Source organism: Phocoena phocoena, chromosome 3 (assembly GCF_963924675.1).
Source record: "Phocoena phocoena chromosome 3, mPhoPho1.1, whole genome shotgun sequence".
NCBI classification, from domain to species: Eukaryota; Metazoa; Chordata; class Mammalia; order Artiodactyla; family Phocoenidae; genus Phocoena; species Phocoena phocoena.
The window spans coordinates 91,796,352-91,822,798 of record NC_089221.1 but is presented as its reverse complement, the minus strand read 5'-3'; the positions used below and the strand labels follow the sequence as shown (position 1 = coordinate 91,822,798).

Sequence of the window (26,447 nt, the reverse complement as noted above, 5' to 3'; positions counted from 1 at the left end):
GGAATAGACTGGTGTGTGCTGCTCATGGGGCCAGCGTAACAAGAGTGTGGGCTGTGTGCTGACCTGAGCTGCTGGGCCAAGTGGAAGGGATTAGAAAGGAAGGCTTGAGGGGTTACATACAGAGAGAGTGCCCCAGGCCCTGAACCAGCAGGTGTCTGGTGTGGTTGTCCACAGATAAAGATAAAACCCAAAGTGGCCTGGCTTATGTAATAAGATCTCATTTTCAGCACTTCAGTTGACCAGAGGAATCTTCAACTTACCTAGATCAAAGGTTCAGAGGATGAAAGGGTTTTCACCTCAGCAAAGTGGAACTGACTTCGTGGGAGAGTTTTCCTGAGAACAAACATCCCATTGGTGCCAGGCACCAGCCTCTACCAGACAGATTGCTCAAGAAGATCCAGGCAAGCTGAGAGGGCCAATCAAGACCAGAGCCGAGGGGGAGGGGTGTGTGTGTGTGTGTGTGTGTGTTTGTGTGTGTGTGTCTGTGTGTTGTGTGTAGAATATGAGTGAAGACCTTGGAAAAAGAGATCTTTTGAAAAAATCAGAATTCTGTGTTCAAAGAATTTTATTTAAACTGTAAACACTCTGTTATTCTCTGACTGGTGGGGGAGGAGGGGTAATCCTGATTTAAGGCAACTTTTGGAGCAGAAGTAACCAGTAATCATGTGCTACCTCAGAAACCTGTGTTGCTACTGAACCAACTGATCTACCTTTAGATCAATGATTTGAAAGTCAAAGGGCAGACAAATGCTTCAAAGGAAACTAGATGACCCAGACACCCATTCCAAAAAAGAAAACCCAGAATTACTATGGAAACATGCATGCACACATGTGGCACACACACACATACCTGAGTCGTATTCTGTGGATACAGACATTTAAAGAAAGGGAAACTAGACATCCTAGGGCAGGGAACTGAGTTGTATACTTTTTCTCTGTTCACATGATATTCAAGGAAAGCTGAGAGAAAGGGAAAGCACTGAAACAATAGAAAGTAGGTTGCCTAAGAGAGTTCCCTGCATGAAAACAGATACAGTTTTTATGTCTGAACTATAAAAAAATGTTTAAGGAAGAAAAAAGAACCTCCCAAGTAGTTGTAGCTGAAATTATTTCTAGCTTTTCATTATCGCCATGGTTGGATTTGGGGAATATCTTATATAAAGGGAACCCTCTTTCCACTGGCAATCCCGACCATCTGTGGAGCCAGGAAAGAGGGTCAAACCCGAGGCACGTGACAAATCCTCAGAGGCACCTTGTCAGTGAGGATCCCTCAACCGAAGAGGCACAGGAACCTTTATTTGGATGTGACCATTTGTTCTTTTGTTCAACTAATACTCGGACGAATACCTCTTCCTGTGAATTTTCTCATCAGCCTGCCCTCTTCCTTCTCTCTCTCGCCAAACACACAGCACACGTGCTGCGTCAGTAGCTCACCCCCAGCTGACAAGAGAACTAACTTCCAGCAACAAGGATACTGGCCTTTCTCCCCACTGAAAGCTGTGGGGACCAGAGGAGTCTGCAGACCGCTTGAGGCTCCCCTGACAGCCCCAGGCTGCATGCTGTGCCCACTGTACCCACAGAGCTGCAGAAGAGAGGAGCATTTGGGAGCCCCAGCTTCTTATAAATGCAGCATGTCACATGCGGGCAGAATTCTGGAGACAGACGCAGCTTGCTGCCATGTATTTGCCTGCTGCTACTCCAAGTGTGGTCTGTGGACCTGCAGCAGCTGCAACACCCGGAAGCATCTTAGAAATGCAGACTCTCAAGTCCCACACTGGAACTGCAGAGTCAGATTTCTATGCACATCAAAATTTGAGAAGTACTGGTTTATGGAACTTTATCACATTTATTCTATTTAAGAAACCTCATAGTAAGTACTCTAAGCCAAGCACTCTTAAGGACACATTCTTTCCAACGGTAACTCATGTACTCCTCAGAACAACCTCATTTATAATAGTAGAGTAGGTATTATTATACCCCCATTTTATAGATGAGGAAACCAAGGTATGAAAGTATTAAGTACTTGCCTAAGGTCACACAGCTAGTGTGTGATGGAGTCAGCATTAGAACCCCAGAACCCATTCTGAATGTCACAACTCTATACTGCCTGCCTCTTGGAGACATACAATAAATAATTACAATTGATATTAAAAGATGGCCGCTTTGCACCATTAAAAATATATCCACAGGTATTGAAAACAATAACAGTTCTGGAAGCTATGGATTACACTAGAATGTCCAGAGGGATCCTTCTCTTCCAAAAGGATTGTTAGTTCAGGAAGAGCTATAAGAAGTGAAAACTTCTTCCCATCAGAGGATCAGGAATTCAAGACAAGTAGGAGTGATAACTTATTTAGTAAATAAACAAAAATTGTTATACTAAACAAACAAAAACGACTATACTTTAGTGATACATTTTAAAACGGTTTTAGAAATGAAGGTCAGTTTGAATGGTAAAGTAAAAAGGTTTAACCCACACGTTTGGGAACCTTCGCCAGTTAATGCCCACACAGCACACTAGAAACTGAGGGAAATAAATAAGATTTAAATATTGGTACTCTTCTTGCTTGACTTGTGAGTCAGGTCAAAATACCTCAAAATTAGTTGCAGACCACCCACAGAGTTGGGCCTCTGGAACTGTCTGTGTGGTGATGTGACTTCAGCAGGCCCAGACATTCACCCACTTTCTACTTTCTTTTCTGGGCCTTGCATCCTTTGGAAACACCTCACAGCTCTGATCTCAAAGTTGCCCACAGATTTGGGTTTCCTGGCTGCCTATTTCATAGTCCCCTGGGCAGTGTTCAACAGGAACACCAGGAAACAGCACCTCACAGTTGCAATATTTTCCTGAAGCCTCCAGAAAGTGGATTTCACCCTAATCAAAACAACACCCTTAACACGTTTGGAAAAGTCATTAACAGTGTTGGATAGCTATCATCTCAGAATGTGTGTGTTTACTCAATCCTGAGTCAGGGGTGGCACGCACAAAGAACAGAGGAGTTATATCAGATCTTGATAAAGTAAGAAAATACCCAACGTCAATTTCTTCTCTAGCAGCTCCAGAAAAACTCAGAAACCTCTCAAAAGGGGTGCTTTTATGTTTATAGAAATAAGTTGCCTACACAAATAAAAATACGTGTACTAGTGTGCCAGTTATGCAAAAATGCAATGTTTGGTTTAGTTCTAAGAAGCAAAAAGGGCTTCACTGATTCTTTCCTCAAATATTTACTGAGTGCCTACAATGTGCCACGTTCCTGCGCTAGGCCTGAGGATTTAATGGTGAACAAAAACAGTCCCTGTTCTCCTGAACTCATGGTTGAGTGAGCCAGAAAGACATTCACCAGGAAATTCCCACAAATGAACACATTGTTACAAATTGAAATGAGTGCTCTGAAGGCAACAAAGTTGGGAGGGAGGGCCAAGGAAGGCTGAAAAAAGTGATGTTGAAGTTCAGTTGAGGAGCTTGAGAACAGCTGGATATATTCAGCCTCACGGGAACTGGATGGGAACTGACAGCAGAACAGGATGGAGAAGCTGAAATTCAAGGACTAGAGTGGTTGGTGGACAGAGAGCCAGGAGGAGAGAAGAGATGAGGCAGGAGAGGAAGCTGGAGGTGGAACCATGCAGGGCCTTGTGGTAGCCAAGTTAAGAATCTGAACTGAAGGGTTTTAAGCTGGGGTGACACGTGCAGACTGGCACTTCAGAAAAGATGTCCTCTGGCTACAGTGTGGAAGGCTGGATGGGAGGAGGGCCAAAGGAGACACAAGAAAGTCAGTTAGGAGTATCTGCAGCACTCCAAGAGAGAGAATTAGACTGGCAGGAGTAGACATGGAAAGAAGTGGACAGATATGAGAGAGATTTAGGAGGTGAAATAATAGGACTTGGCTACTGTATAGCACAGGGAACTCTACTCAATATTCTGTAATAACCTATATGGGAAAAGAATCTGAAAAAGGATGATTACATGTATATGTATAACTGAATCACTTTGTTGTACATCTGAAACTAACACAACATGGTAAATCAACTATATTCTAATATAAAATAAAAATTAAATTTAAAAAATATTAGGAATTGGTCATGAAACCAGTACGGGAGTTGATGGAAAAGGGGGTGTCCAGGATGATGCCAAGATCTCTTCTGGCTTGTATAAGTGGGTGTACATGGAGACACATTTGCTGAGATAGCAAGACTAGGTGGCAGATTATGAATCCAATATTGGACTGGTATAATTCAGCATGTTTTAGAAATATCTGGTGGGACATGATTTATAGGCAATTGAGTAAATTTGTCCTGCAGGTCTGAGGCTCAGAAGAGAAGTCTGAGCTGGACATTTACTATGGGAGTCAACAGCCTCTTCAAAGATAACTGAAGCTGAAACATAAATAAGAGAGATGAAACATAAATGCCCAGACAGAATGCATGAGGTTAAAAGAGGAAGGGGCAAAAGTTGATGCCTTGCGAAATTCTGACCCTCGAGAGCTAGGTAGAAGAGCTGAGCCTGCAAATGAGACAGAAAGGAGGAGCCAGACAGATGGGAGAAAAGCAAGAAGACTGTGGGGTCGTGGGAGCCAGGAAGAGATGGGGCTGCGAGCAGCGGGCAATCGTCAGCATGGTCGACTGCTGAGAGGTAATTAATACAAGGCAAGGACTGAAAATGCCCATTTTATTCACTGACAAAGTCACCAGTGACTTTAGCAATGTCGTGAAAGTACGGATTGATGACAGTGACAGATGCCAGCATTGAGTGGGTTGAGGACTTTATGGGAAGTAAAAAAATGTGAACGTAAGTAAAGCCAGTCCTACAGAATCAAGCAGGAAACTCTGACTCGGACTAAAAGCCAAAGTCCTTACAGTAACCTACCAGGCCATACCATCTACCCCTCCTTACTGCGTCTTCCACTTCTCTTCCCTTTCTCACGTGGGCCACACTGACTTCCTTATTCTTTGGATGCACCAGCTTCTGCCTCATGACTTTTGCATTTGCTGTTCCTTCAGTCAGGAAACTTATTCCTCCACATAAATAAATGGCTGCTCCCTAACTCCTCAGGTCTTGGCTCAAAAATTATTTTCTCAGTGAGGTCTCCCCTAACTACCCTATTTAATATTAAAATTCACCTCTTCGCTTGTGCTGACTATTCCCTTCCCTGCTTCATCTGGTACTTCTTACCATCTGACAGATCATATATTGCTTTTGTGTTTACTATTTACCTCATCCCCTCCCCCAAGAATGTAAGTTTCTTGAGGGCAGAGAATTTTGTCTATTTTGATCACTGCTACAGTCTCAGTGATTAGACCAGTGTCTATTACTTAGTAAGCACTCAAAAAATGTGTTGAAAAAATAAAATATTTGAACAAATAAATAGCTTTAATATATACCATCAATTATCAACTAGAAAAACAAAGAGGTTTAAAAAAAGCTCCATTCAGGGCTTCCCTCGTGGCGCAGTGGTTGAGAGTCCGCCTGCCGATGCAGGGGATGCGGGTTCGTGCCCCGGTCCGGGAGGATCCCGCATGCCGCGGAGGGGCTGGGCCCGTGAGCCATGGCCGCTGGGCCTGTGCGTCCGGAGCCTGTGCTCCGCAGCGGGAGAGGCCGCAGCGGTGAGAGGCCCGCGTACCGCAAAAAAAAAAAAAAAAAAAAAAAAAAAGCTCCATTCATGATAGCAGCAAAATCTGGAGGGAAAGACAGAGAAACAAAACAAAACAAAAAATAATGTGCAAATATGAGGAAAACCACTGACATCAAAAAGACTTGAGTAAATGCAGAGATATATAATCCCTCTTATGAAAAAACTGGCTTGCAAAGATATCAATTCTTCCTACATAAATTTAGAAATGTATTACAAGTTAATGAAATTAAAATTACCAGACAATTGGGCTTCCCTGGTGGCGCAGTGGTTGAGAGTCCGCCTGCCGATGCAGGGGACACAGGTTCGTGCCCCGGTCCAGGAATATCCCACATGCCGTGGAGCGGCTGGGCCCGTGAGCCATGGCCACTGAGCCTGCGCATCCGGAGCCTGTGCTCCGCAACAGGAGAGGCCACAACAGTGAGAGGCCCGCGTACAGCAAAAAAAAAAAAAAAATTACCAGATAATTAAAAGTCAATGAAATTTCCACATCAAAGTAAAAAGCTTTTGCACAGTGAAGGAAACTACCAACAAAACAAAAAGGCTGCCTATTGAATGGTAGGTGGTACTTGCAAACAAAGTACCGGATAAGGAGTTAATATCCAAAACATACAAAGAACTCATACAACTCAACATCAAAAAAAAAAAAAATGATTCACTTTAAAAATTGGCAGAGAAACTGAATAGACATTTTTTCCAAAGAAGACATACAGATGACCAACAGGCACATAAACAGATGCTCAACATCACTAATCATCAGGGAAATGCAAATCAAAACCACAATGAGATATCACCTCACACCTGTCAGAATGGCTATTATCAAAAAGACAATAAATAACAAGTATTGATGAGGACGTGCAGAAAAGGGAACACTTGTGCACTGTTGGTGGGAATGTAAATTGGTGAAGCCACTATGGAGAACAGTATGGAGGTTCTTTAAAAAATTAAAAATAGAACTATCGTATGATCCAGCAATCCCACTCCTGGGTATTTATCTGAAGAACACAAAAGCACTAATTTGAAAAGATATATGCACCCCTATGTTCATCGTAGCATTTACAATAACCAAGATACGGAAGCAACCTAAGTGCCCACAGATAAATGAATGGATAAAGAATATATATATATTAAGAATGTTATGTATATTATATATTTATAATGTAATATTACTCAGTCATAAAAAATGAAATCTTGCCATTTGTGACAACATGGATGGACCTATAAGGTATTATATTAAGTGAAATAAGTCAGACAGAGAAAGACAAACACCATATGATTTCACTCATATGTGGAATATAAAGAAAAAAACAAATGAACAAACATAACAAGACAGAAACAGAGTCATAGATACAGAGAATAAATAGATGGTTGCCAGAGGGGAGGAGGTTAGGGGGAGGGGAGAAATAGGTGAGAGAGATTAAGAGGTACAAACTTCCAGTTACAAAATAAATGAGTCACCAGATGAGAGGTACAGCATGGGGAATATAGTCAAAAATAATGTAACATCTTTGTAAGGGAACAGATGGTAACTCGCCTTATCATGGTCATCATTTTGTATTGTATGGAAATATCCAATCACTATGTTGTGCACCAGGAACTAACACAGTGTTACAGGTCAATTATACTTCAAAAACAAACCAACAAACAAACTCATAGAAAAAGAGATCAGATTTGTGGTTACCGGAGGTGGGGGGATGGAGGAAAGGGGAATTGGATGAAGGCGGTCAAAAGGTACAAGCTTCTAGTTATAAGATAAGTAAGTACTAGCGGTGTGATGTACAGCATAATAAGTATAATTGATGCCTCTGTGTATTACATTATATGAAAGTAGTTAAGAGAGTAATAAATCCTTAGAGTGCTCATCACAAGGAAAAGTATTTTTCCTTTCTCTTTCATTTTCTATCTATATGAGATGATAGATGTTCACTAAACTTATTGTGGTAATAATTTCATGATGTAAGTCAGTCAAATCTTTATAATGTACACCTTAAACTTATACAGTGCTGTATGTCAATTTTACCTCAATAAAACTAGAAGGAAAAAAATTCAATGAAATTTCTAAAGTTCTTTTAGATGGGAAAAATGCCTGGAAATAGCCAAAATGTTTGTTTTGGGGTGAGGAGAGACAATGACGGAAGCCAATCCATATGGCATATTTAACCATATTATGAAGTAACAGTATTAATACAAGAACAGATAAATAAAAGAAAATGTAGGATCTATAATCAAATGCAAATATATGTACTTTTAAAGTTAGTATATAATAAAGCATACATTCAGATCGTCAGGGAAAGAATGGATTTATTAAATGGGATTAGGACAAATGACTAATCATTTGGGGGAAAAATGATGCTTCCTATCATGTAAATCATATACACATAAATTCCAGAAGAATTAGATATTTATAAATGAACCATAAGATAGCTATAAGAAAATAATGTCAATATTTATCTACTGAGCTCGACAGATAGAGCCTTAACATGTGCAAAAGTAAAAGAAGAAAGCGACAGATTTGGCTACATTTAAATTTAAAACTTACGTTTTGCAAAAGATATCACAAATTTTAAACTAAAGCAAAAATTTGGGGAAAACATTTGCAACCTGACAAAAAATTAATATTCCTAATATACAAAGACTTCTTATAAACCAAAAAGAAAAACACAAATTCTCTAACAGAAAAAAAATGAGAATTGAGAAAAGGCACAAATTAGAAACAGACCTAGTCAATAAATAAATCAAAAAGATGTCCAAATTTACTAGGACTCAAAGAATTGTAAAATTAAATAATGTGATACCATTATTCAGAGGTCAGATTGGTGAACGCTAAAAAAGGTAATAATGTGTAACGTTACTGAATATGTGAGGAAATGGGCACTTTTACAGGTTCCAGAAGGAACAGTAAATTCTGGAAGGCAATTAGTAATATATTAACCCAGATATTCATTGAGGGGTTGATTAGTTTTTTAGTGCTGCCATAACAAAGTACCACCAACTAGGTGGCTTAAACAACAGAAATTTATTTTCTCTCAATTCTGGAGGCTTAGAGGTCCAAGATTAAGGTACTGGAAGTGTTGTTTTCATTCTGAGGCCTCTCTCTCCTTGGCTTACAGATAACTGTCTATAATTAGCAAGTGGGATAGGTAGCCTTCTAAAATAGCTCCCGATGAACCCTGCCCCCTGGGAGTCACACCCTTATGTAATCCCCTCCCCTTGAGTGTCAGCTGGACCTTGGGACTTGATTCTAAAGAACAGAACACTGCTAAAGTGATGGATGTCACTTCTGAGATCATGGTACAAAAGACTGTGGCTTCTGTCTTGCTGGCCCTTCTTGTTCACTTGCCCTGGGGAAGAGGAGCATCGAGTAAGGAACAGAGGGTGGCCTCGGGTCAACAGTGAGGAAGGAACTGAAGCCGTCAGTCCAACAGCTCTCCAGGAACTGGATCCTGTCAACAACCGCTGAGGAAGCTGAGAAACAGATCTGCCCAGTGGAACCCTGAGATGACTTTGGCTCCAGCCGATACCCTGACTGCAGCCTCTTAAGAGACCCTTAAATAGAGGACCCAGCTAAGCCATGCTTGGATTCAAGACCCACGAAACTGTGAGATGATAAATATGCATTATTTTAAGCCACTGAGTTTTGCGGTAAGCAACAAATAAAACTAAGAAAGTAAAATAACATTTCTGTAGAGACAACTAGTATAATATATCAAGTTACACACACACACAAACACACACACACCATGCAATACTTAATTTTAAATGGTGATATGAGGTCTATATTTACATGGCAAATTTACATGATATAGTATGTAAAAAAAAAGTAGATTACAAAACACCCTGCCTAGTAAAATCGCATTTACATATAAATACATTAGTATGCTTTAGGGCATAAGTAAAGAAGATATAACTCAAGAGATCGTAAATAATAAAGAAATGTATTGTGCAGCAGGAAGGCTAGAGGCAGGGTGGTTCAATCAATATCATGAAGGCTCTAGCTGTTTCCATGCTGTTCCTGTTCTTCTCCCTTAGAAGTGTGGTCTTCTGGGCTTCCCTGGTGGCGCAGTGGTTGAGAATCTGCCTGCTAATGCAGGGGACACAGGTTCGAGCCCTGGTCTGGGAGGATCCCACATGCCGCAGAGCAACTAGGCCCATGAGCCACAACTACTGAGCCTGCGCGTCTGGAGCCTGTGCTCCACAAGAGAGGCCGCGATAGTGAGAGGCCTGCGCACCACGATGAAGAGTGGCCCCCGCTCGCTGCAACTAGAGAAAGCCCTCGCACAGAAACGAAGACCCAACACAGCATAAATAAATAAATAAATAAACTTCGAAAAAAAAGTGTGGCCTTCTTCCTAATATTAATCTCCTTTGGATCTGTAGTGGCTACTACTGGCAATCAAGGGTACATGCATCCTCTTCATGTTTATCTCCCGTTTGGGAGGGAAAGAGAAGGAGCTGCTTTCAGAAACTCTACCAGAGGAACATGGAAACCTTTTCTAGCTATCTCCAGCACACTGTTTCTAGAGACTCATAAGTGCAAGTCTTATCACATGTCCATTCCTAACTCAAATGTTACCAAGAGGCTGGGATTACCCTTATATCTGTCAGGCTTCCCCTTACATTGGGAGGGGACCCTGCAATATATGGGTTTCTTGTAGGAGGAGAGGCTGCCTGTACTTTTGTTAGGGATCTTCTAGAAAGAAGAGAAGTAGGGATAGATGTGGGCAACAAATAGTGAGCACTACATCATATCTGTGTGTATCTGTTGTGTATTTACTCTTACTATCCCTGGGTAGATGAGATTAAGAATGATCTTTTTTTCTTTGTATTTTTCCTTATTGAATGAATTTTTTTTTTTTTATTGTTTTGCAATTAGTTTCAGGGCCAATGAAGCCCAATGTATTTAAACAATAATCTCCTTTTTTGAGCTGTTTATACGGGTTCTGTCTTAAACTTACATGCTTATACATTATTGGGGGTGCAGTCTCAGGAAAGCATGAGTGAAGGGAAAAGCTGAATGAGGAAACAAAGCGGGAAAAGCTAACGTAAGGGGTGTGCAAGCAAGCTGGCCACAGCTCTGCAGCACACGTAGTTGGCTGTCTGGTCTTACAGAGGCCAGAGGAAACTACTGCATTCAGAACAGGTCCTCAGGGGGGAAGGAAGGAGGAGAAGCCTCACAGCTGGTTCCCTCCTGTTTCCTGTCTCTCTCTGGTTGCTGCTCCACAGGGTGTGATCTCCACAACAGCTCAGGGTTGTGCACCTGACAAGTCCAGGCAGTCGCTGAGGAAGCCAGGGCCTCTGCAGGGTGGTCTCTCCTTGTCACCAGGGCTGCCCTTGGCTCCTTTGTCTGTGGGAGGGTGCAGGGCAGCAGGGAAGCCATCGCTAGAGCCACTCTGGCTGAAGTAAAGACAGAGGCCATGATCTATGATGAGAGGTGAAGCTAAGCGATCATTCTGGGCCAGTTACATATTCCTTGCAACAAACTTACTAAAACAATATCCTCCTATAAAGCCCAGGTGTTTTCCTCCCTTCCCCTGAACCTTCCTAGATGCTTTGCACTTTTCCTTTTTTCTGGTCATGTGTGTACTTATTGCATAAGACCAAATACTCCTTAAAGGAAGATGTTGTAACACACCCATCTTTGAATTCCTCTGTGCATACAGTGGGCATTCAATAAACATTTAAAAATAAAAATTAATATTCTTAAATTTGCTCTGGTATGACAGTCAGCAGATGCTATAGGGACTGAAGATTGAGAAGGAATCTATAAAGTAAAAAACCACTATGGATAGCAAATTACTCCTTTAAGGGAAACTTTATTTTATATTACCAAAAATAGGGGACTTCAACAAACTAACTTACATGGCGATAGTCTTTGTGTTTTCCTCGTTCCATGTTATTTTACTGATGGTAAATCTAGAAGCATGTAAGCATACAGTTAGAGACAGGTTAACACTGACACAGGAGTTTTTCTCTATTTTAGGAATGAGAAAAATCAAAATCCTACCTTGCAAGTGTAGAAGTAGCAACATAATTTTGTCTTAAGGTAGTATTAATCCATCACTTCATTCATTCAACACTGATTTAACATCTATGTACACAGCATTTATGTACAAGGAATAGTGTCAGGTGGTATGAGAGATAAAAGGCATGGTTGTTACACTCATGAAGTTTATAATCTGGTAGGTGAAAGAAACTGAATAGAAGTTACTGTAACACAAGTTTGGATTAAGTAAATTCCCTTAATTCTATTATTAGTTTTTTATTCTGTGATTAGTTTAAAATGTTTGTTCACTGTGAATACCCAGTAACCAGAAAGGAACAGCCTAAGAAAAGTAGACTATAAATATTAATTTGAAAATATTTTTTAAAAGCATTTATATTATACCCTGAAAGAGTCAGGATAGAACCATGTGGTCAACTGCCAAACAACTTTTTAATAACAACTGGAATACACAATTAAGAGTAGTTTGGTATTTTTTTTTTCATTTACTTCATCTTATAATGTTTACTCAGGAACTGACACAAAACCTAACCAACAGTTCAATGCTTTTGAAAATACTATTAACTAGATGGTATTGAAGCCTATTGGATGATAACAGCTACAAATACAGAGAAACTATGGATTTATCACAGTTCACAAGCAAACACCAACAGTTGCCCAATGGGACTAATTTAAATAGTATGCTTTTCCAAAAAAATATGCTACCAAAAAAATCCTAGTACCTACAGTCCATAAAATAAAACTTTTTCAGTCCTGAAAAAGATGTTAAAATCACTTTATAGAAGAAGACTGATTGGAGAGGTTTGTGACTTGCCTAAAGTCACATGACTAGTTAGTTGAAGGGGCACAGAGTCCCCATCACTCTAATATTCTAGATTAGGTAAAATACACATGATACATATTTTCAAATATAAATATTTCTCAGCTTCTTCTTTTTTATTGAAGTATAGTTGATTTACAATGTTGTGTTAGTTTCTGGTGTACAGCAAAGTGATTCACTTATATATATATTCTTTTTCATATTATTCTCCACTATGGTTTGTTACAGGATATTGAATATAGTTCCCTGTGCTATAAAGTAGGACCTTGTTATTTATCTGTTTTATATATAGTAGTTTGTATCTGCTAATCCCAAACTCCGAATTTATCCCTCCCCTACCCCCTTTCCCCTTGGTAACCATAAGTTTTTTTTCTTTGTGAGTCTGTTTCTGTTTTGTAAATAAGTTCATTTGTATCATATTTCAGATTCCACATGTAAGTGGTATCATATGGTATTCGTCTTCCTCTTTCTGATTTATTTCATTTAGTATGATAATCTCTAGATGCATCCATGTTGCTGCAAATGGCATTATTTCATTCTTTTATATATATGTTTTATATATTATATATTATATTATATATATTATATATTGTATATATGTACCACATCTTTATCCACTCATCTGTCGACAGCCATTTAGGTTCTCAGCTTCTTCTAAGTTGGACAAAACCTGATAAATCTTTTTCTAAGTATTCTAAAGTGTTTGAAATTACCACTACACATGAACAATTTTATCTGATCAATATTTAATAAATTTCTATTATGTGTTGGGCACTGAGTTTATGAAGACAAAACACAAAAGAAGTATAGTCTCTGCCTTGAGTGTGGGAAGCAAGGAAATGGAAACAGTGAGAATATCAAAGGTGAGCTGTGCTGGCCTAGGAGTGTGTATAAGGTCCTGAGGCATGAGGGCAAGTCTCCAGAGAGAAAGAGCTGCATGAGAACTGAGTCTAGGAAAACTGAGAAGGTGCTTACCAGACAACAAGGGGAAAGAAGGGCACTTACAGAGGAGCTGCATGTGCAAAGCACTGAAGTGTGGAACAGCTGGGCCTGCCAGAGGAGGGAGTGTGAAAGATAATGCTAGAGGGGATACAATCACTGTGCCAGATGGCCAGGCGCTTCAAATCAAAAGGCCCTAGGAGGAGCCTGAAATTAGCTGTAAGAAACAGCCAACTAACTGTTGAAGGACTTTACGAGGAGCTGCCTGCTCAGCTTTATTTTATAGAAAAATGACTTTAATGTCCATGTAAAGTGGCCTGGAGGAGTCGAGCCTGCATGTTACGACACTAGGAGAATAATTCTGGTCGGAGATGAAGGAACTTAGGAAACCAAGAAGGGGGAGGGAGATGAGCAGCACTGATTTCACCCTTTTCTTACAATAAATATAAAACTGCCAACATATTTTTAGAAGAGTAAATACTTCCCCAACAATATTCTCTCAATGATTTCCACCCTGTTTATCATGAAGTACACTCAGGTTAAGACTCTACAGTACATACAATTGTTAAAGTAAAACTCTTGTCTAAAAGCATTAACCTCTAATGTGGAATATTCTGTTAAGGTTGTTATTCTCAGAAAGAAGTTCTGATTTTTTTGTAAAGAAGTGAAAAATTCTGACATTTAAATGCAATGCAGTCACACTTTTACATAAACGCCCTCCTTCATCCTATCTGTTTTTACTTCCTTCATCTGTATCACAAATGTGTACATGAGAACTTTTAAACAATAGACAACAGGTGCCTTAATCTATGGCACTTGCCACAATGTTGAATAGATGCCCAATTAACACCAACACCAAGTCTAAGATGTATTTTCAACTATCTTCTACATTGTAATGTGAATATTTAAAAAATTAAACAAAGAGCTCATCTATCTAGAGTTTTCCAAGTAAAAGCTTCACAACTAAATATTCAACTGAGGGCTACACTTAAACTCAACGAACAACTATCACATCAGACAAACACATTTAATGCTTATTGGGTCAACCTAGCAATTTGTTCCATTTACATTTTCACTTTGCTAAGGGACAGGGATCCAAATATTTGAACAATGAATAGGTCCAGAGAGTCCTTCTGCCTACCCAACTCTTTTTCTCCCATCAGAGTCATCAATAATCAATTGCACGGATTTAGTAATTACTCATTTACATATTTAAACTGACATTTTGAAATGACAATGAGAAGCTGACAATTAACTGTTCTCTAAGGAAATGCCCTTTCTCTCCATACGGTTTCTACTCTGGGACTAACACTTAAAGAGATTTTCAATTTACTGAACAACAGAGAGTCTCCCCAGCTGAGACCCCCATGGAAATTCATTTAGAATGCAAATGCCTCACCTTCTGCACCAAGAATTTAAATGCCATTCCCACTGATGCTAAGAAGCCAGTTTTAAAATGAAAATCCATCTGCACCATAGACCTTGGGTAAATTAAACAGGAAATAACTTTAAGGCTTTAGGGGTTTTAATAGGTTTTCTTGTGTTAGCTGTGCAGCATTTATGGTAAAACAGGCTCTCAAGTAAGGGCCACAGGTTCATTCTTTTTCCTTAGAGACTATGTAATCTTGGCTCCCTGTCTTAAAACAGAGATATTAATTCCTGTTGCAAGAATTAAATGAGATAATATATGGACCAATTGATTGTAACCTATAAAAGCTTCTATACACATTTGCTATTATTACTTCAGATGTTCACTAACCTGCTGACTCCAAATTAAAAGACTGTAAAATAAAGGGCTGGTGGAAAAAAACAAAACTATCCTGAAAAATATACTTACTAAAAATGCATGTAAACAAATTGGTCTATAGATTCAACACAACCCCAATCAAATATTCCAGCTGCCTGTTTTGAAGAAATTGACAAGCTGATCCTAAAATGTGTATGGGAATTCAGAGGACTAAGAATAACCAATCTTAAAAAGAGAAGAACCAAACTGGAGGATTCACACTTCTCAATTTTAAAACTTACAACAAAGTAACAGTAATCAAAATAGTGTGGTACTGGTATAAGGACAGGTATATGTACCAATGGAAAAGAACTGAGAGTCCAGAAAAAAACTCTTATGTTTATGGTCAATTGATTGTTGACAAGAGTGTCATGAAAATAGGAAAGAACAGTCTTTTCAACAAATGGTGCTGGAACAACTTGATAGCCACACGCAGAAGAATGGACTTGGACCCCTTCTTCACACCATACACAAAAATAAACTCAAAATGGATCACAAACCTAAATGTAAGAACTATATCTATGAAACTCTCAGGAGAAAACATAGGAGTGAATCTTTGTGACCTTGGATTAGACAAAACCTTTCGGATATGACACCAAAACACAAGCAACTAAAGGTCACATAATGCATGATTCCATTTACATGAAATATCCGTAATAGGCAAATCAATAGAGATAGAAAGTAGATTAATCGTTACCTAGGGCTGGGAAGGTTGGGGCGAAATGGGGGAGTATTGCCATCATAACAATATTAAAACTTCCTAACCATGAAAATGAGATGCCTTTCCTTTTACTGAATCATTTCAAACGTACTAGAGGAATGATATGGTATAGATATGTCACCAGGAAAACAGAAATAATACACCTTAATTATGGGATAATGGGTGATTTTGATTTTTATATATTTCTGTATTTTGCAAATTTTCATCAACAAAAATACCTTTTATATAACCAAAAAGAAGTTATTTTAAAGGAAAATATTATATAATAAAATATACTTACATTTAAGTATCTCATAAACATGGAAAAAGCTTGAAAGATTTTTCAACCTATATGAACATACCACTGTTGATTCTTGGTCATTTATTCATCAGAATTTACTGATTGAGTGCTATTTGGCAAATACTGTGCTAGATCCTGAGTGTACTGTTTTAATAAAACAGACATGATTCTGGCCCTCATGAAGGCCAATGGGAGAATGACAATAAATGGGCAAAGTAATAAATGGAAATGCAATAACAAGTTGTAAAGAGTGCTTTGGAAGAAAGCCAATGGTGGGATCTTAGTTCCGCGAACAAGGAATTGAACCCATGCTCTCGGCAGTGAAAGCACTGAGTCCTAACCACTGGACTGCCAGGGAATTCCCTAACACTTTGATACAGTGGTCATGGAAGTTCTCTCTAAGGCAACAGTGTTTAAGCTGAGGCTTGGGGACTAGATATAAATGTTAAGTGTTGGTTTTAGATATTTGTCAAAATGCTCAACAGTTTCTTAAACTGAAGGATAAAAACAAGAAGCTTTAAAATTCCAAAGGGAAATTAATTTCAACAAATAGAGTAAAACCACCATCTCCTACAACATGATATATAGGGCTCCCAAAACTCATTGTAAGGTTAATAAATGCACCAGAAGAGCCTGCTGTGGTCACACTGTCCAAGCTATGGCTTGGCTCCACCTGACGGTAGTTGTCTGCTCCACTTAAGTATCCATGGAAATGATTCTGGGTCCCTCTGGCAGGCTGGAAGCTCCAGGGCAGAAGTAGCAACTCCAGGAACCTCCAGCTAGCTAATACCCTTTTTGTCAGTTTGATGGGGAAGGCTGAGCCAAGGGGATATTTAAGACACAAAGCCCTAACTTTTACCTCCCTGCTTCTTGAAATGATGTACCCTGATATTTCCCCAATGGCCTCAGTCTCTCTTCCACTCATCCTTCCTCCAAATATAACATCTCCAGCTCACTCCTGTTTGAGGATAATGGCTAGGTAAAAGGACTGGAGCCAATATAGTTGAATTTAGGTTAACATGGGGAATTTTATTATACATATTGGTTGCTACTTGCCTACCCAATATCCATTTCCCGCTCTTAATAACAGAACTCAGCTTTTGTATAGGAGGCAATGTACCCAACTGGATGATATACTTCCTTAAACTCTACTGCAAGTAGGCATGGTACAGTGATGTAGTTTGACCAACATGATGTCAATTTAGGTATCTGGGAAAGCTGTGCTTTGATGATACAGGCAGCATTCATTTCAGCTTCTTCTTACACCTTCCCTCCCTAGAACTTGGAGATGAAGTTGGAGACACAGCAATCATTTTAGGACTGCGAGATAACCATGAGGATGAATGCTCCATGTGAAGAATGCAATGCAGAAAGATACAAGGAAGGTGGACATTGATACCACTCTGGAGCTGCTGCCTCAGCGTGGATGGCCCACCTCAAGACTTCTAGGTGTGACAGTCAACACTTATTTGTGATTCTATTATAGACAAACTGAAATCCTAAAGGATACAGCTATTTATGATTAGCATAAACTTGACATCTTTAGAAGAATTCAAGGTTTTAAAGGTTTTAAAGCAGAAAGTCCAACTCTCAAGTTTAATAAAAGAGAAAATTCACAGCATTCCACACCTTATCTCCCACTGTACAGTGGTCAGTAAAGTCATTAAATAGGGGCAGCACGAAGGAGTGACATTGGAAAGGGAGTCATTATTTTCATTAACTCCATTCCTCAAGCATACCAAATAAACATATATTCCAATAAAACTGTGCTTGCTATGTAAACACACTTCTAGACAAGTTCTCTGGTGCCTGCTCTCAATGAGATTGCCATCCCTGAACTACTCCTATATGGAAATTCTGTCACAGCCTAAAAATAACTTCCAGGGCAACTCTGCCCACAGCTAAAGTTTTGGCTTTGGGTCCACTACTGCACATGCCTTCCAACTTTCAAGCAGATATATTAAAGTGATGTGGCTCAAGGAAGGATAACATTTTTTCCCACTTTTGCCCCAGCAGGTTTCTACCTTCATCTAAAATTCCTTCTTTAACATCATGCCCTCACAATGCTTCACCCTCCAAAACAAAGTTCTCAAACTGTGCTTAAAGAATTCATTATCCTTCAGTGCTCATATAGCCCCCATTCAAAGCAATATGAGCATTTCCACAGAAAGTGTAGTTCAGGTAAAGCAACATATTAATAGGATTAGTGGGAGGAAAGGAGAGAATTTTGCTAGTTTTCTATATGCACTCTTGCCCATGTGAAATTAAATTCTTTTTGCATTCTAACATGAAGAATGTAAATAATTTTTATTATTGCAAATGAGATAACGGCTTTTCAAGTAGGAAAACAACAACAAAAAAACCCTAAACGGGACTTCCCTGGTGGCGCAGTGGCTAAGAATCTGCCTGCCAATGCAGGGGACAGGGGTTCAAGCCCTGGTCCGGGAAGATCCCACATGCCGCGGAGCAACTAAGCCCGTGAGCCACAACTAATGAGCCCGAGAGCCACAACTACCGAAGCCCACACGCCTAGAGCCCGTGCTCCGCAACAAGAGAAGCCACGGCAATGAGAAGCCCGCGCACTGTAACGAAGAGTAGCCCCCGCTCTCAGCAACTAGAGAAAGCCCGCGCACATCAATGAAGACCCAATGCAGCCAAAAATAAATAAATAAAGTTTAAAAACCCCAAATCCTAAACTATAGGATGAAATTTTTTTAACCCAGAACCAAAACAGGTAAAGACTTCCAGATAAAAATCTATATGAGGTCAACTAGAGTTACATACTTTTTTCCATTTCATAACATAATTACTCCATACAGTTTTCTGATATCTTTCTAATGTTTCCCAATGAAACTTCAGAAAAGTAATAAAGTTCAGCTAAGAATTATCATAATTGAGTTAAGTCCCAAATAAATAATTAATTCTTTGTCAAATTCTTTTACATGTCAAACCACCTGTTTCAGAGATTTTTTTTTTTTTTTAATTTGGGGATGGGGAGGGATTCCCCACTCTTTTTTTCTCTAGGTAGGCAAGGACAATCTGCAGGAGGCATCCTGGAATTTTCAGAGGATCTTCGGCATCACCAAGACAAAGGCTAAAGAAAGATGTAGTACACAATTCAGGCTGCCTACGCCTTTGAAGGCAATTCACATTTCGGCGCGTACAGGCTTCAGCGCCCGGTGTCGACCTTTCATATAAGCATACCAGAAAACATTTCGATTACCTTCTTCACCATCAGTGTCTGATAAGTGATAAAAATTTGGGCTGAAGTAATTATTTTGCCAAGCCCTGCCGCTTGACGTTGCAACACCGCCCCTGAAGGGGAGCTGGAGGCAAGCACAGCGAGGGTTAGGAGTGGTCGCGCAGAGGCGCCCCGAGACCCCTCCGGAGGCTCACCTGGTTAGAGCGCGGAGCCGGGCTAGGGCGTAGGGTCTATTTCCAGCCTCACCTCCAAACCCCTAGTTTGCACCTGGGCGCTTCGCTCCCCTCAGGCTAATAGGTTTATTAAATCAGTACTGAGCGGCAAACTATGCCCATTCTTTGGACTCCGAAGTTGGGAACGCAGGGTCTCTGTGCCACACGAAAGTTTTTCACAGCTTGTTTTCATGGTCAAGTCTGTCACTGAGAGCGCATCCCTATCCTGGTCCGGCCCCGGGTCTGTCCACCGCGCAACCGGACAAGATCGCTGCCCGGTGGCCCAGCATCTTGACACCCACATCTGCCGGACAGCCTCTTCTATCGGGAACAAGTGGCCATAACTCGTCTCCCCACAGGCAGGAGCGCTCCGGGCTCCGGGGGGGAACTCCCATCCGAAAGAGATGTCTCCCAATGCCCAGACAAAGACGGCGCTGGGAAAAGTTGGACCAACTGGCACCTCCAGAAGACAAGCAGAGCAGCCCCTCGGCCTCACTGGCCGAGCTGGCGACGCGCTCTCAGAGTCGCAGGCAACTTTTCGCGTGAGCTTCTGAGCAACTTGCTGGAAGTTGGGGAGGAGGGGGCAGAGGAGAGGTCAAGGGCAGCGCCGAGAGGCTGATCGCGCCCCAGCCCGTTTCGCGGACCTCCCCGAGTACCTGCTAATGTAGCCGTCGCCGTCGCCGTCGCACGTCTGGAAGAGGCGCCGCATCCTCTCCTCCTCGCCGGTGCTGGACGTGTCGCTGCTGCTGCTGCTGCCGCCGCCGCCGCCGCCGCCGCCGCTGCTGCCGCTGCTGGCGCTCCCAGCCGCCGCCGCCATCATGCGCCCGCTCCCTGCTCGGGAGGCGGAGGACGCGCGGCCGCAGGAGGAATCTGCGAGGCGCACACGCGCTCGCGGCCCCGAACCTGCCTGACGACTGAGCATGCCCAGTGGCCGCCCGGGCGCTCCAGGAGAGGGATTCCAGCTCTCCGGGTTTTGCCCGGCCTGGGAAGATGGGCGCTCTGCAGTCGCGGGAGTAGGCACCTTAGGGAAGAGGGAGGAGGGGGAGGAGGCTCGTGGAGTCAGGGAACTGAGGGTGGCGACGAGGACGCGAGGGGAGGCCGCCCGGGTAGGGTGTCAGCGTCGTGCATCCGGCTAAGAAGCGGGCTCTCGACACCTGCGGACGCTCCAGGCTGAGGGAGCGTGTTCTCCGGCCAGAACTCTTTTCACTGCCCCAAGTCATGGATTTCTTTTTCAGGAAAAAGATAAACGCTTCCGTTTTTGCAAACTCAAAGCGGGGCTCGTGGTCCTACTCTGCTGGACTGCGCTGGATTCTGTACCCGTAACCCCAAGTGAGACCCGGAATGACTGATCTTTTATGCATTTTTAACTCTTATCAAGAAATCTAATCCTCCTTGGGTCTTCCGCACTAGACTGGGAACAGTCTGCGCTCCTACGTGGCATTGTGCACATTTGGTCCATTTCTGGAAATGGCTCACCCTCCTGACCTGGCATCACTAGAATTTGCCCCATCAGGTTTAATAACGTCAAGAGGGAAAGTAATAAGTCTCATTTGAGCCACACCACAGACACACCTGAAAGATGTCTCTATTATTGTCAACCCTATGATTTAGAAGGTAAAGTAACTATCTCATTGAGTTATCTTGGTGATAAAATAAGATAGTATATAATGCACTTATGACAATGCCTCCCACCTACTAAGTGCTCAATAAACGTTAGCTCTCATTATCTCCAACTTATAAGAAAACTGAAGCACTGGAACTTGTTTAAGGTTTCAAGCTTAGTAAGTGTATGGGCAGAGGCAAGCCCAGGCAGGCATTCTAACTCCAGAGCAGGAGCCCTTAAACATGGCAGTATCCTTCTACCACAGCAGAAAAGGAACCACAATGAACTAATTTGTGGTTTAGTGAATGACTCACTGTTCTGTCCCAGACTTTCTGCCAGAGGTCTATGAAATCCTGTGGAAGTTTTAAAACATATCTGTAGATTCTTTGGCGCACCTCTCATCAAGAGGTGGAGTCTGTCTCCTCCTGTCCAACCTGAGTGGACCTTTGTGACTGTCTTGATTTCTGAGACCAGGTTAGAAAAGAAAATACAGATTCCATTTGGATGAATCACTTGGGACACGGATCTTTGAAGCCTTGAACTACCTTGAAAAATGTTTGGCTATGCTGAAGCTACCATGCTGGAGAAACCACGTGGAGAGACCATGTAAAGACAGAAAGAGATGCCCAAGGAGCCTTAGGTGTTTGAGGCTTCCCAGCCCAGGTGCTACACCTGAGTGAGTCAGTGAGTGAGCCTTCAGAGGATGCTAGCCCTAGAAGCTGCAAATGCATGAGAGACCCTGAGCAATAATTGTCTAACTGAGCCCAGCCAACCCCCAGAGATATTAAAAGGATTATTGTTTTAAGTCATAAGTTTTGAGGTGATTTGTCACGCAACAATAGATAACTAGGATACATTCATATGTTTTGAGACTGTCTGCCAGGTCATGAGGAAGGTGTCTCTGCCCTCTTCTCTCTTGTCTCTACCCCATCCACCTATTCCTACTTTAGTTCTTTTTAATTTTGTAAGTTCCCAGTATTTCAGAGTACTTAAAATCTTATGATGAATAGTATGCCATCTTAGAAAAGTCTTATCAATATACCCAAGAATATTTGCTTAAAAGATGCTGTTAGCAATACAGATATTGCTGTCTACAACTGAACAAGGACTAATGCCCAAGTTTCAATAAATAAATATATATTTAAAATCTTTATTTTTCCAATTTTTCATAAATAAGATTTTATTATTTTCTGACAATAAACAGCCAGACAGGAGTTGTTACCTTCAAGTTCTCCTAGAAAGTTGATAATTTGGGGGGAAAAAAGAAAAAAAGCATTCTTATAAATATGCATGGAGGGTCTGGAAACCCAAAAGGTTTTCCAGGATCTGAGTAGATCTCTTCATAACCAAACTCCATTTACACAGAAAGTGGAGTGTAAACCTCAACCAATTATATCTCAAAGCAAAGGATGTTTTTCTCCTGAGAGAATACGTGCATGACAGCTCCGGGGATTTAAGTTTAAACCATCTTGAATTAAATCAGAACACATAAAAAGTGGACCTTGACAAATTTCCTAAACAACATTTGTTCATGCTTGAGTAACTCAGAAATGGCTGAACAGATAGGTTCAACCTACCAGAAAAAAAATTTGCTTCTGGGGCTTCCCTGGTGGTGCAATGGTTGGGAGTCTGCCTGACAATGCAGGGGACACGGGTTCGAGCCCTGGTCTGGGAAGATCCCACATGCCGCGGAGCAACTGGGCCCGTAGCCACAACTACTGAGCCTGCACGTCTGGAGCCTGTGCTCCGCAACAGGAGAGGCCGCGACAGTGAGAGGCCCATGCACCGCGATGAAGAGTGGCTCCCACTCTCTGCAACTAGAGAAAGCCCACACACAGAAACGAAGACCCAACATAGCCAAAAAAAAAAAAAAATTTCCTTCTGAGCTAATATGAAGCATATGAAATTTCAGCTGAAAAGGTTACTAGGAAAGGGAGAAATTTCTAAGACGTTGAAAATAGAGATGCCATATGAATATAAAGTTGATAAATGTAAAGTAGGAGCTTGGAATGAGAGCAATACCCATAACCATAAATCTAACAGTACTGGTTATGTCATAATTTCAAAGGTTATATGCATTTATTTGCGATGAGTACATAGCTCAATATTGTTGTCCTTATCCAGTTTTTTTCCTTCTCAGATTCCTCTTGGTTATAATAATACTTCATACTTATGTAAAACAGATCAAAATACACTGTATACATTACAAGATATACTGTCTTCCATGTCTAATGTTGCCAACTAAAACAAGAGCAGCACTGTGCAAACTTGATTATCTGGTACTTGCGCTTCCAAATTCTGTTTACCTGAACTAGAGCTACACGCTAGAGTTGGAATGAGGACCCCTATGGTGCCTTCTCCCGGGCCGTCTCTCTTTCAGGTGTTTTTATTAGCCCAGCTAAGTTCCCATATCCCTCAAGACGCTTTCCTTCACCTCCCCAGGTCACACTGATCTCCCAGACCCCTCCTAGCTTGAAGCACACATTTTGACAGCAGAATCATGTAGTTTAGTGGTGACTTGCCTCTGCCACCTGGAGCATCAATTATAACAGTGAGGTAGAGTTGAGGGGGCTTGACTATCTTTCATTGAGCCCTTGTTATAGATCAGTAATGGTGTTTAAATACTCTAATGCTACCTAGTGGGGGAAAGTGTTTATCATTCCTATTTATGGGGCAGGGGATGGCAAGTGAGGGGAATTAAATCCAAAAAGTTTAAGTAATGTGACCAAGTAAAGGAGCTGGAATTGAACTCATATCTTCCTGTCAAGCTCATGTTCTTCATATTTACTTCACATTGTCTTAATATCAGGGCCAGTGCAATTCATGTTAGGCATTATACTTTTTGAGTGACACTGAAAAGGGATAACAATGATAAACTTTACTATATTTGTTAGTCATATATTTACAGTCATAGGAAGTTAACATGAGCTTTTACAACTTGTCCCAGGTTGGTTTTCTGGGAAGCATACTCCAAGACAGAGTTTCACGTGCAGGATGCTTACTTGGGAGTGCCCTTGGTGCCCCAACATGTGTGGAAAGGAGGTGAAGGGAGCAGCATGGAAAGAGGGAGAAGTCACGCTATGATGTAGGCCCCAGCGCAGCCTTGTCTGACCTCACAGAAAGCTCTGGAGCTAAAATGGCCTATACTGGTTCCCTATTACTATTGTAACAAATTATCGCAAACTGACTGGCTTAAAACAGCACTGATATATTATCTTACAGTTCTGAAGGTCAGAAATTTGAAATGAGGGACTTTCCTGGTGGTCTAGCTGTTAAGCCTCTGTGCTCCCGATGCAGGGGGCCTGGGTTCGATCCCTGGTCAGGGAACTAGATCCCACATGCCGCAACTAAGACCCAGCACAGCTAAATAAATGAATGAATGAATGAATGAATAAAGAAATATTTTTTAAAAGCAAAGAAAGAAATCTGAGATGAGTCTCACTGAGCTAAAATCGAAGTGGCAGCAGGGCCATGTTCCTTCTGCAGGCTCTAGCAGAGAGCCTATTTGCTTGCCTTTTCCACCTTGTTCTCTTTCTTCACAGCTGGCTCCTCTTATTATGCCCACCATTCACTTAGTCTTCCAAGCCAGAAACCCCAGAGTCCTTGCTTCCCTCTGCCCCTCACTTCCCACCTCCTGTGAGCCACCACATCCTGGTGAATCTACCTCCTTAATATCTCCTCATATTGGTCTCTTTTCTCTATCCCCATTACCACAGCTTTTAAAGAGGCTCCTATTATGTCTTTCAAATAATCTGGCCTTCCAACCCATTCTCAATGCTATAGCCCAAGTCCTCAGTATAAAATGAAAATGTGATCAGGTCCCTCCAGGCTTAAACTGTACCTCATTGACTCACCTTTGCCCTCAGGATAAAATCCTGCCTGCCAGCGAAACCTTCCAGGCCTTCCATGATCTGACCCCTTCTCTCCTGCTTCTTCCCTTGCCCCTGTGCTCCAGTGCAAGCCATGTTGACTTTTATTTTTCCTACATAAGCTATCCTCCCTTATGCTTATATGCCACTGTGGGAGTCTCATACTTTCCAACCAGAAATGAATGGAGGAGGTAGGGAGTTCATACCCCAACTCTAGCATCTTGGAAGGAACAAGACATCCAGGGACAACATGGGTAGTGGCAGTTATGAAGAGAAGAGGGCAGGCTGAGGCCTAGAGATCTGTGATTAATGAGGAAATAAGAGTGGGATTTAGAAGTTTGAGCACCTTTGTGGGTTTCTCCAAGAGGAAAAGCAAGGGAAATGTCTGGAGGAGAAAGAGAAATGTCACGACTGACTGAGGGAACCATGAACCCCTGGGACTTCCTGATCCCCACATCTCTCCAGTAGGCATTGGGCTATGACATTTTACCTATCTTCTCAGGCCCTTTCCTCTCTAATTAACAATGAAATTAATAATGACTAGTATTTACTGAGAATTTAATACGCACCAATCATTTTTCTTAAGTGCTTTAAACAGTGTCTTATTTAATTCTTACATCAAACTTAAGAGGCAGGTGGTTTTATTCCCATTTTACAGATGAGGGCACCGAAAAACATATGTCAAATGGCATGAAATAACTTTCCACAGTAGCACAGCTGGAAAAAGGAATAATTTGCTCATATTTCCACCTAGACTCAGATTTAGAGAAAGTTGACATCTCTTAGCCAGCCTATTTCTTTTATCTGTGGGTAAGGACTTTGTTTTCATGGTAGTTTTTTTTATTGTAAGATAATTATCTTATGATTTATCATAAATGTATTAAATTTTATCTCCTTTGTTTAATGATTGCCATGTGCATGCAATGAACTTTCTCCTTGAGAAAAAGTGGAGTGTGATGATTATCTTTGTTAGATTATTGTTTTCTCCTTTAAGCAGATACACAGAATGAGAAATGGTTAATCGTGGCAGTTTGGGCTTTCTTAACTGAATTGAATTTAACGCAAGGTTAATTCAATCAACTGATTCAGTGGCCTTGTAGAGGCACGACCTTTTCCATGAGAGAACTAGAGATACAATTTATTAATGACATCCTTCCAAAGCTCTGTGTGTATAAACAAAAATCTTAAACGTGGAGGATACTCAAAAATGTGAGACACCATGAACCAGACTTAGTAGCACGTATTCACGCCAACGCTTTACTGGCATCAGAGCCCAATGTCACATCAAATTAATAAGATGTCATAAAAACAGAGGAGGTTTTTAGCATCTAAATGTGTATTTTCTTCCCCCATACCAAAGATATTTAGGAGGAAATATTTTAAAAAC

General features: G+C 41.2%; 1 protein-coding gene across 1 annotated transcript in view; it reads right to left on the bottom strand.

The window, feature by feature from the left end:
- MCC (MCC regulator of WNT signaling pathway) overlaps nt 1–20,408 on the bottom strand; it is a 430,319-nt gene extending 409,911 nt beyond the window's left edge. Inside the window, exon 1 of the mRNA XM_065873958.1 lies at nt 20,245–20,408. Coding sequence (XP_065730030.1) covers nt 20,245–20,408 — 164 coding nt within the window. The remainder of the gene's footprint in view (nt 1–20,244) is intronic.
- Nucleotides 20,409–26,447: the final 6,039 nt, after the last annotated feature.